The sequence below is a fragment of the Carlito syrichta genome, unplaced genomic scaffold (genome assembly GCF_000164805.1).
Source record: "Carlito syrichta isolate Samal-C Ts95f unplaced genomic scaffold, Tarsius_syrichta-2.0.1 Scaffold154232, whole genome shotgun sequence".
NCBI lineage: Eukaryota > Metazoa > Chordata > Mammalia > Primates > Tarsiidae > Carlito > Carlito syrichta.
In genome coordinates this window covers 11,178-23,610 of record NW_007098328.1, presented here as the reverse complement: position 1 = coordinate 23,610, position 12,433 = coordinate 11,178, and the positions used below count along the sequence as shown (strand labels likewise).

General features: G+C 39.7%; 1 protein-coding gene across 1 annotated transcript; it reads right to left on the bottom strand.

Annotated features, from left to right (window-relative positions):
- Nucleotides 1-1,902: 1,902 nt before the first annotated feature.
- Nucleotides 1,903-10,303, bottom strand: CCDC160 (coiled-coil domain containing 160). The gene is made up of 2 exons (XM_008050912.1): nt 10,013-10,303; nt 1,903-3,266 (listed from the first exon to the last, which is right to left on the bottom strand). The coding sequence occupies exon 2, from the start codon at nt 3,240-3,242 to the stop codon at nt 2,268-2,270; it is 975 nt and encodes a 324-aa protein (XP_008049103.1). The 5' UTR covers nt 3,243-3,266; nt 10,013-10,303; the 3' UTR covers nt 1,903-2,267.
- Nucleotides 10,304-12,433: the final 2,130 nt, after the last annotated feature.

Genomic DNA, 12,433 nt, shown 5'->3' with positions numbered 1-12,433 from the left:
AACAGAGGGAACGGGACAGAATAATTGTGCCTGCCTTGATTCTGGTTCTTTCAACTAGTTCAACCTACTGCTACTCCCATCTGCCCACGAAGAGGAATAGTAACTGCTCAGCTTTCCCCCAATGTAGCCCAGCCCTGCTTTTTTTTTTTTTTTAAATGTGATCCATTCCCAGCTCCAAACTATTGGCTCTGTAACCTTGGCTCCCCTTTCTCCTGGGCCCTCTGAAGTTAGGGATTGCATATTGTCTCCCTGGCTAGTGTCTGGACCTAGGCTTTTTATAGGGCCTTTACATAGATTCTTGTCTCACCAGAAACCTGTATTCCAGTTCCTTCCTAGAAATACAATGGGGAGGGACCCCCAAAACCCAGAATTTATTTATTAAAAATTGTGTATTTATTCTCACATGTTTAAACTTCAGTCACCTTCAAAGTACTCTTTGTTTAAGAAAATACACCTATCGAGACACTTTTTCCGATGCTCAAAGCAACTTTTGAACTCATCAATTTTGGTGCCTCTTAGTGCTTCTACCAACGTGCTACCTCTTCCACATCAGTGAAACTTTTCCCTTTGAGAACTTTTTTCATCTGGGGAAACAAACAAACAAAAATGCTCAGGGTGAGATCAGGTGAATAGGGAGGGTGGAGCACAAGGGTCACTCCATTTTTGGTCAAAAATTGCTAAACACTCAGCACAGTGTGGACAGGTGTATTGTTATGGTGGAAGAACCAATCACCTGCTTGTTACAAAAAATTAACTGAAGTTGAACACAGCCTCTTACAATGCTGGCTGGTACACTGATACCAGTGGTTTCTAGAACACTCACCTAGCAGGGGAAGACTGTACTACAAAAGGCCCACCCTCCAAAAGATAATTCCAGTTTTGGGTCCCCCTCATATTTCCTTTGAAAAAGGGGTCTGCAAAATAGGCCACCCCAAAGTATTAGAACTGAATGCATCCGATGCGATAGAGTTTTACTTCCTCACAGGTATAGTTACACTTGCAAATAAAATCATTAGGTGAACTCACAGGACTTTAGAACTGGACAGAATCATGATGATAGATCTGCTGCCTTGTTATAACAAGGTGAGAGCTTTGGGCCTAGAAGGTTGACTAACTAGTTAATGGCAGAGCAGTTACTAGAACCCAAGTGTACTGAATCCCAGTCTGGGGATTTTCCCATCAGGGAAAATATCTAAACCCTTACGATTGTATCCCACCCTCATAGCCTGAAACTACATTTGCTACATTGGGCTTAAAAATACCATGTAAATAGAGTTCCAATTATAGGAAATGTTGATAATTGATATAAACAATTGCAAAAAATCAACTGGCCCATCACTTCCATCGAAAGACTGAGACAGTACATTTTTACTCTTTGTAAGTATAAAACAAATTGTCATTGCCTGGGCCCCTTACAGGGCTGGATTACTGTATAAATCAAGCCAGCTCACTAAAAGCTTATCCAGATGACATCCAACACTTTTCACCACCGACCCCACCAGCTTGTGATGTGAGCTGGGCAAAAAGCTTAGAAATTTTCCTCTGGTCGAATTTTGGAAGAACTGTGTAAACAACGCCCCTTGCTGGTCAACATAAGAAAACGCAAAAACCACTGCTGACAAGAGAATGGCTCTAGCAAAGGTCACAGCAATGTCTCTAAGTCGTCTTCTAGTCTATGGGAACCGTGGCCAGGTCAAAAGAGAAAGCATGGGGAAAACAGCAGGGGGAAGAAAAAACTGCATTTTTTCTGAGATGTTTATATGTGCCTAATTAAAGCTAGACCCCAAAGAAAGCAGATACATTTTTGGTATCCCATTGAGTTAGAACAGGCAGCCACAAGACCACAGGCATATGTTAAACACATAAACAAGATTTTTATTATTCACATCAATGAACACAGATGGAAGAATATTCATGTGCCAAGGACATATTGCTCATCAGATCACAAAATGGCTGTTGATTAGTATTCGTAAGTGATTCGGTGAATTCCTATGTGTTTTTGAGTGAAATATATATGTATATATAAATATAAATATATAAAAAAGAGATTTTCAAAGCTTCATTTTCATTTGGACTCTTATGATAATGCCATTAGAAAGAGAAAGCAGAAGCTTTGAAGCTAACATCTATAAGTTTTACAGATATTCTGATTCACCAAAAATGAAAATCACATTATATTATACACATTTTAAGTAATACACAAAGAAAGCACAATAAACACTGATTTGGCTCAATGGCTTGCCTAATGAAAGGCTTTTTTTTAAAGTTTAAAAAAAATCTCCAGTAAAGCGGTCAAAGGTTCTTGATGATGTTACTACCAGAGAAAAGTGTTTTCTAAGTGACTCCAGGGCTCTGTTATTTCTTGCTTGCAGGGTCTTCTCAGCTCTCAGTTCCTGCTTGATGGCATCAAGCTCTCCACGAATCTTTTCCATTTCTAATTCATAATACAATTTCGTGTCTTCTTTTATAAGCGTATTTCCAATCTCAGTTTGACGCTTTAATCTCCTAATAGCTTCTTTTAAATCTCTGTTTTCTAGGTTCAACTTATGGATGACTTCTTTGGCTTGCTGGAGCTCTTCAGTTAAGTTTTTTACATTTGTTGTTCTTTCAGATAGGTCATTTCTTAAAGCTTGAAGTTCCCAGTAATTCTTTGAAGTACCTGTCCCTGTTTCTTGAAAATTTAAGGGTTTTGTGGGTACTTCTTTTTTGGAGTTCAAAAGTTCTTTTTCAGCATTTTCAAATTCCTCTTCTATTCTTCTGCACTTCATGTTAAGTTCTTCCAGTTCTTCATTCAAAATATTCAGGCGAACTTTGGGAGACATGCCTTCAGTAAATTTCTTCCTCGTGTCTTGCCGTGGTAGAGTTGGTGATTTCTTTGTACTCCAGGTACAATGATCTTCTGTTCTGTTAAAGCCTTCTTCTGTTGTAATATCCACATTAGATGATTCAAAGGAGGCTGAATTTGTATCTGCTTCATTCTTTGAAATGTTTCTCTTTCTCTCTCTTAAATTTGGTTCTTGCTCTTTTTCATTTAGTTGGGAAATATATTCTTTCTTCTTAAATCTATTTTCTTCTTGAAGCTTTCTACTGGACAAATTATAAATTCCTTCCATTCTCTTGGTTTTATCTACAGTCGTTTGTTCAGAAGAAGATTCAGTCTGAGAAGACTGTTCTAGAATATCCTGTGCACTAAAAAAAGGAGTAAACATATTCTCCTTCCAGTGTTTCCTTCTAGCATCCATTTCTTCAGGTACCTCTTCCAATACCTGAAAAACAAAATTTAAAACAAAGACATATTATTTACACTGGCAGCTAGTATTGTAGAAAGAAATAAGAATGTTGGCTTATGGATGACAGAATCTAAACAACTGAGGGCTGGCTCTCCAATTTACTTGGAGTGACTTGGGCCTCAGTTTCCTCCCTTATAAATTGAAAGGGCTGAACCAGTTAAGTTCTATGGATGCTTCCAGCTCTAAAATTCTTTGTTCCTATGAAATATAACCAACAAATTGACACATTTACCTGTATATTATAAAGTAATTCTATGAGAAAACAACTGTATACATAAAAACAGACTGTTTTAAAATAACAAAAGCGATTTGAAATTAATAGGTTAATATTGGTAATACCTGTGCTTTCAATGTGTCTGATTTTTTCTAGTCCTTTTGGATTGGACTGCTGTTTATTCATTCTCTAAAGTGACTAAAACATTAGGGCTTAATGAAATGTGAGCTGCTTTTGGTAAAGTATACCATGCAGACTTCCTTATGACTACCTCTGCCAAATGCCCTTCTGTTTTGACCTATAAATTCCTGCTATTCCAGTCTTGGGCTTTGCTTTTAGGTAAGACTGCCAAGTGTACTGAATTCTATCCATTTTGACAGCAATTTCACGATGAGAACCTAATGTCAACAACCGAAAATATTAATGCCACCAAATGTGTTTTTCTCAAGATACTGACTCCGAGTGTAGTTTTTAAATGAAAAGTTAGTATAATAAGTCACAACCAACTTTCCAAATTTATAAAAATTAGAGGACGATCATTTTGTTTCAAAGAGTCTTCTCTACTGAAATCAAGTCCTTAGCATACAGCTTTCCCAAAGCACTGAAATATTTGATCAGTGACTACTTCTGAGAGAAGGGAGAAAAAAGAACCCGAGCAACATGTTGAGGGCCATTGGCATTTGAAACCACCAAATGGGCAGCTGAAGTCACTCCCTAAAGGGTGAACAGAAGGAGAGGGTCACTTTACTCATTTCATACATAAATTTAATGTAATATATTTGTAGCATCACCACTGAGAAAAATCAAAGTATGCCTGTCTATTTTACCTATGCACGTACATGTAATTTTCTCCTGGTAAAGAGAAATGGTGTGTTTATTTCTTAATATTTTCTTTGAATAGTTGTAGCAACGTTGGAGAATACAGAAAAGCACAAAAACCATAAGACATCTCTGTCATAATCTCATGGCCCTGAGATGACTATTTTGGTGTATTATCACTCCAGTTTTTTTCCTTGCAACAATAGTTTATTTTAAATAACATAGGTTTTCTTTGCGACAGACCATGAAGGAATAAACTTGATACTTACAGATACTGAACATGCCAATCCCTCTCCCCCAAAAAAAGATGTAAGGGACTCACTATCCCCAAGGGTACATCCCTACTGGCAATTATTTAGCTTTCAGGATAGGGGAAGGTACAAATATTCTTTAAATGTATGCTTTAAAGATAAGTGTTCAATGAAAGTATTAAAACGACTGTTTCAAAAGCCATAAACCAAGGTTTACTGAAGTTTACTCAATCAGACCACAGTGATAAACTCAGACTTGAAAGTCATGGTATGTATTTGCCATTGGGGGACCACCTCCTTTCGCGTGAAACAGTCTTTACTGACTTTTATTATTCAATGGTCACCATCAAGAAGCATCTATGAGCTATCTATTCTTAAAGGGGAAAATTATAATTATCCTAATTTCTCTCCTCTCTAGAAATATTAATGCAAATCAGTAGGAATTAGTACAGCAATCATAAAGGAAAGGAATAGAGACAGAAGAAAAGAGGGTGATGGTAATAGCCAGTCACATTTTTTAGCAGTCAGATCTTTACCAGACAATTCAATAAAAGATAAAAATGCTTCTAATCAGTTAGCAATGACAGATAGATTACTATTCCTCCTACTTAATTCTTGATAAAGGACACTGGGATTGATCAGGAAGGAGGTGTACACAGGGGCAAGTGAGGACACTCTATGCCTGGTGACAGCAATAATGACACATCTGAGATAGACGTCTAGGTATAGATAAAGACTAAAATAAAAAACTCTTTTCACTGATAATTTTGTTCTTGAAAAAGTGACTTTTATGTCCAACTCATAAATCTTTGACAACACACACACACACACACACACACACACACACACACAATTTTAAATTTTTACTATCATTCCTGAGTCTCTGCATAATTTCCTGGGTGTCTGAAACAAAATACCTTTTAATAAACTCTGTACAGCCAATGCTTTTCACAGAACTGGGAAGAGTCCACTTATTTCATAACTGAGACTCAGAGAAATTAAATGACTTGACCAAGGTCATACAGCCTGTAGTAGTAAAATTGAGGACCTTGTCTCCCAGGTCAGTGCTTGTTCTAAAATCCCTCTTTATTCATCTGCTAGGTTTTCGTTCCACAAATTGAAAGAAAACACCCTGCTATTTTCAGAGCTTAGGTATCTTTTAAAGAGTCACAAAAGGAAAGAGGAAAAGTGAGGGGGGAGGGTAAGGAGAATTGCATGCCACGTATCAAAGAACAGAAAGAGAAAGGTTTGAAAAGCCTTTTGGAATTTCCCTCTCATGGCTTACACAGAGCAGGGTCAAGGGGTCTCTAAGCTGCTTCTTTTTTTCCCTTCTCTCTTTCACTGGCAAGATATCCTTTAAGGGCTTGTTCCAAAATCTAGTCGTAGAACATGGCAAAGCCCAGAGTGGGGGTAAAGCTGCCAACCTCATTTTCTCTTTGCAAATTGCACTGTTTGTTTTTTATGCAGAACAAGTATGGCATTAGTATTTTCTGGCAAGAACAAGGAATATGCTCTGAAGCAATGACACTCCTCTACCCTGGCCTGGCAGTCATAATGTTCTCAATAAATTTGACTAGGTAATTTGTTGCAGCAAAAGGCAAACCAAACCAGAAGCCATTATTGAGAGTGTAAGCATGCCTTTTAGTGGGTCAGTTGTAAACATTTATTACTATAAGTGCCTACCAAACACTACATTAAATACAGAAGTCCTGAAGGGTAGGGGAAGGAGGCCCAAGAGAAATGAAAAACGTGTTTCTTTAGAAAGAAATAAGCCAGAACACAGACAGAAAAACAATACGAAGTCATATGACAAAAATAACATCAGTGGTCCTCTAAGCAATCCCCCCCCCCATGCATTGTTAAGGTATGGGTGTCTATGACTGTATCTATTCATTTGTGTCTGACATGAATTAATAATGGACTCTTGATGGTTCTAGTTAGTGTCTCACTGGAAACATCACCAGTCATCCTCTGATGACTTATTTTTGCAGTAGCAAAGTAGTAAAATATTTTTATTTTAAGGGATAAGGGATCATGGAAGTGGTTTATATTTACCTAAACAATTTGGGAACTGCTAATAAAATAAATTGAAAATGAATTTATAATGTAATGTGATATAATATAAATGTCGAGAGCTGAGCAAAGAGTGATCATTTATTATGGACTCTTAGGTACACTGTTCCATAAAAATCTTAGGTGAATGCTTATCTATCCTCAAATAGCTCCAGAAAATAATACACTCTTCTCTGTTGTGAAAGAAATTCACAAACCATTTCAGTTTCATATTTAAGGTGGGGTCTTGGGGAGTATACTCACATTAAGATAGATATGAAATGTAATTGTTTTCTAAAATATTCATATTTTGAATCACATGCTTTAGGGAAATTTGATGACATAAATCAAATATGTTTTTTCTATTACCTTATCCCATTTAGTTAGAATTTGTTTTCAAATTTTCAGGATCATCTCTTTGCATAAATCTAGATCAGCCTGCAAAATGCAATTATTCTTTCAGGCAGGGGTAGGCAGGGACTGGAAAACAGTTCTGGAAGAATGCCAAAGGTCTTTTCACATCTCACAAGAGCCCTTCCTCACAAACTTTGTAAACTAGGAATGATGACTGGAAAAGGTCATCTCCAACCCGTGTTCAGCAAACTTCTGTCACTATCCCCAGCCCTTCAGCAACTCTCGGTTAGGGGCATGGCTTTTAGTCACTGCCCAGGGGCAGTAAGGTGAAGACAAAGGGCCCCTCTTAGCACAAGGAACTTTCTTCATTTATACTTGGACGGTTTCAGTTCTCTGGACTCTCAGCAAAACTCTTCTGCCAAAACAGGAAAAAAGTCTGTTACAAAGGAAGTCACTAGCTTTGCTTCTTTGCTCAGTTGTCCAATTTGTTCTTGGTTCAAATTAGTGGTTCTCAACCTTTTTTTCCTACTTCCACTGCTTCCAGGCACAAAACTCTGCCATCATTACCCTTTTTTCTTAGGAAAAAATCCTGACCTGCCCCCTCTAGGGGAGCTTCCCCATTCTCTTCCCTCTCTTACTGACTTGCAGAAAAACATTGAATACCAAAATGAGGACCCAAATGAACTATCTCAAGTCAAGGCTGATCAAACCATGTAAAATTGTGGAGAAGAAGGAAAAGGGAGCTTCTGAGAAAGAAACTGAATGTGGACTATAGTGGAAAAAAGACTGAAGGGGTGAGATATCTTGGCTCCCACACTGTACACCTGCATGAAGGCTTGCCTTCTGGGAGCCTCGGATTCTTCAGGTGTAAAGTAGGAACAATATACCTATTTCACAAGTGCTTAAGAAAAATGAGTGAAAATGGAAAAAAGAGAAATGAATGAAATGGAAATGGGAGCATTTTTTAAAGTGTACGGTAAACAACAGGTTTTGCTAATTTTCAGGTTTTCCTTACCCTTCTTTTGAACATAAACCAGAAAGTTAAGCAACCTAACCCTTCTCCAAGATATGTGCTCCAAAATGTCCAGTCTGAAATCCTTAGACCTTACAAGTTAGTTTGAAAAAAATGTAGGACTATTAAAGTAGAGGGAAACCTAAACTTCAGTCTTGGATTAATTTAATCTGTATCCGCAGAGAAGAATTAGCCTTAACTCCTGCAAGTTAGTTGTTGATGTTCCCAAATTTATGAAACAAAATTGATTCTACCTGAGCAGAAAAGTGGTATTTTCTACAACCTAATATATTTTTATTTTTAATCATAAATTTCTTTAGCAAAAATTTTCCAAAAGTCTCACTGTTTTTCAGAACCACCAATAACTTTCAAATAAGTTCATATACAGTATTAGTTTGAAAATCAGCAAGGATGACTTTGCACTCTGAGTTTTTCTGGCATTCATACAGACCTTTATTACACCAATATGCTATTATCACCTGGCATCTTACTCATCTTTGTATCCCTGTTACCTGACACATTGCACCCCTCAATAAATATTTGTTGAATAGATGACTCTTAATATTCTTTCTGAAAATACTATAATGCTGTGATTCTAACTGAGGGATTTTTTTCCTCCTTTGGCTTATAAAGTTTTTTGGGTGACATTTTAGGGGAAAGACTTTTATTTTTCCCTTGAAGTTTATTTGCTTAGCTAAAGTCTTCAGGACACTTTTCTTTTGTCTTTTATGAAGCCTTCTTGAAAGTAAACTGACAATGCAGAATGATGCAAGGTTGAAATTTATGTTGAGTAAGGCTCTGTGCTTCTAAACACCTCTAACAAGATATCAGCCAGCACAACTGTACTTACACTTCCTGAGGCCCAAGGTCTTCTACTGGATGTTGCTTTCTCTAGTTTGAACTGGAAAAAAAATCTGCCCCCTCAGCATAACCGGGAAATATAGTTAAGCAGAATGCACAAATCCATATTTATAGCTGAGATGTAGATTACAATTACAAGTGATATACTTAGAATGTCACTTGGCCTATCTGAAATGTGGTGTCAGACACTAAGAGGTAATTTCTCATTTTAAGTTGTCAACCCATTTTCCCCAACTTTTATACCACTAGTCTTCCTTCCTCAAGCAGCACATATATCAGATGGGACAAGAATCATGGTAACATTTAGTCAACACAATAGTTCTTCACCTTTAGCACGTATTGTACAAATGAGCCACCCTGGTGGAGGCAACAGCAGTATACTTGTTATAAAAGAGCATGCCAAGAACCACATTATCAAAGGGCTGGAGCTTAGGTCTTGCCTCCCACCCTCAGAGGGCAGTTAATTTTTAACAATTAAAAAGAGAAAATCATCCTGACTTTTGCCTTAATCTTTCAGGGTCCAAACATGGCACAAGTGTCCACTTCACGGGACAAATTGTCTTCTCTATTGTTTGGAAGCTACTGAGGGGGAAGCTAAGTACCGTCGAAAACTGGGCCCTGTGAGTAGTTATTACCCCAATTCTTTGTTATGAGTGTGAAATCATTCCTTCCAAAAGGAAAAGATACGGGGAGTCACCTTAATTCCAAAGGCTGAGACTTTATTAGCATGGGAGTCACATTCTTGCTGTAAAGCTGTATCTTTGTATGCATAGTTTGGGTTTTCTCTGTCAATGGTTAACTAAAACTCCTGCCATCGCTCAGCGGAGAGAAAGGTGGCTCGGGTCGCTGCTCCAGCCCCCACTGCAGGTGACACTTTCCACCTCCCCAGTCCTGACTCTATCGCTGACGGGCGGCAGGGGAGGCCTGACCCCACTCCTCGGCTTCCACACCCCCACTCCCATGCCCGTTCCTTTTCCTCTCACACGCTCGCCAGCTCCAACCTGGGGCTCTTAGGGGAGGAAACACCCGCAGTGGGGGTCGAGGTGGGGACGAGCGCGCCTTCATCCCGGCTCTCTGTCCCTTCGCACCCCCTATCCCCGCGCCGGGAAGAAGAGGGGCGAACCCGGGGCACCCCGGGCTCCCCCTTCCGCAGACATACCTGGCAGCGTGGGTGCGGTCTGGACAGCCGGGTCCCCTCTTCCGCGAAGCCGGCCACCACTGGCGGGCGGCAGCCCCTGGTTCGGCACTGGCCACCACGACCCGGCCGGGCCGGCCGAGGCTGAGCCTCCGCAGTGCAGCGCCAGCGCCGGCCGCGCGGTTGCCTAGCAACGGGCCAGCCCGATTTAAAGGGACCGGGCACTGGGAACGCGCGCACCGGCCGGGTGCTGCCGGTCCCGCAGTCAAAGCATGGCCCGCGGACTGAGCATGCCCGGCAGGGCGGGGACCGCGGTGGCTTGTGCCCGGCCCTGCACTGGAGCCCATGGGAAGAGAGCTGGGTCAGGGTAGGAAGGGACGAGAAACTCACAGCCCCGCCCACAGTGGGATTATTACGGAAGGGTTGGGTGAGTCACAAAACCCCCGACACTGTGAATGTAGGGGGACAGAGAGGGAGTGGCATAGGGCTAATCCCTAGGCCTGCTGTTAGTAGCTTGACATGGTGAAGGGTTTGCTCTGGAAGATCTCCTGAATTTGGTTCGGGGTTGCTAACAGTGTGGGATTTGCACCCCATCCCCCATCTCCACGCACACCCCTGCTGGTCAACACAGTAGTCTGACCCCTAACCAAGAGAACCTCTGCCTCTAACCAAGGTTCTAAGAACCTTAGGTCAGGAGCACTGTGCCCTGGATGTGCCCCGATGGGGGGCTGGGCTTGTGTCTCAGCCCAAGGTTTCCTCATTTGCCACTCAGGAATTTCTCAAAACCACTCTTGCACCTATTTGAAGTTAAAACCTACCGGGGGCAACTAGTTACACTACTGGCACTGTAAAATCGTGTCCTTTTATCAGTTCCCAAAGTATATTTATACTGCTATAAAGGTTGCTTCAAAGGTTGCTCACAACTTCCAGGATTTGGTTGAGTGACAAGGCCACGTTTTTCATTGTTACAGATTTGAGTTACAGTGTTTTGTTGAATCAATAAATGATCTTCGCAGACTTTGATTAGTCTGGTTGCCCAATACTGATTGTTCCATCACTGCAGTGGACCTGGCCAAGGCTGTAGGACCTCAAACAGTGGGCCTGGGGTGTGTGAAATAGTAATGAGTAATTCTTAGGAAAGCTAGGATTTTCTAGAAAGCAAGAGTGTGAAAGGAAATATATGCTCTGAATTTCAAGTGAAAAGAGATTTAAGCACATTTTTAAAGTAGCAGTCTAATTTATCAAGGATCTAGCAAGGGAGTGACTTAGGAACAATACCAGGATACATTTAAGAGCTTCAAAACTTCTTGGGAACCAGATCTAACAGGTGTTTGAGAACTGGCAAGATTTCATTCAGGTGCCCCGAGGCCTGGTTCTCAGTCCTCTTTTTCCTCCTTAGAAAACTAAAGTCAACAAGGGTTGGAGGCAGGAGGAGGACTCATGGAGATGTGTGTTTTATTATAGACTCTGTCAGAATTAGTTTGCGGGATTCTGACAAAACTTTTTTCTTTGCTACTGAGTCTCCAAATTGCCTTGCATTTATCATTTATTTTAATTATTTTTAAAGTATCCAATCTATTTGCCCTTGATGTAAGATCCTTTGTTAATGCAATAAAGAAATCTTCCTTGTTGCTCTGTGCCTCAACTTACTCATTTGTGCAATGGGAATACTAATTGTACCTAACTCATAAGAGTGTTGTGAGGATTGAGTTAAAAAATTAAAAACCCTTAGAACAGTACCTGATACAGAGTAAATCCTAAATACTTACTATTCTAATTATCTTGCCTTATAAACTCATTATTCACCTAAAATTCAAACATATATACACTGATGGTAGATAATTTAGAGCATGCTCTAAAAAATGGAGTCAGAAATCTTGAGGCCCAGAATTCCAAAGCTTTTTTTCAGGTAGAGTTTCAGTATCCCACTAAGCAACCCACTCAACTTCCATATTTCTTTAAAAAGGCACGCAAAGATTACTTTGGTTTCGCTGTAATTCTTTTTTAAAATATGGTGGGTCATTCCTTGTACTAGAGATATTAAATGGCAGAGAATCAACCATAATGAGGAGAGTTTTGTTGTTAAAAGTTACTGCAAACTTGGACATAGGTTTTCAAATGTGTAAATCAGAAAACAGTTTATTATCCTCTGGAAAATTTATCAATACTAAGGCAGCCAAATCCTTGATAATAATAGAACCATAAAACCATGCAATGAAGCCCAGTTTTCTTGTTTTGCCATGTGGAGATTGAGACCCAGAGAAGTAATGTGATTTACTCTTTGGTCACACAGCAAAATAAACGTCTTTTGATTGCCCGGGCAAATGATCCTAGTTTGAAAAGCCTCAAATCTGGGATATCTGGGGCAATGAAATTAGACATTTATAAGTATATATTGCATGTGGATAAATATTGAAACCATTCATGCAAGGAATAATAAAGCTA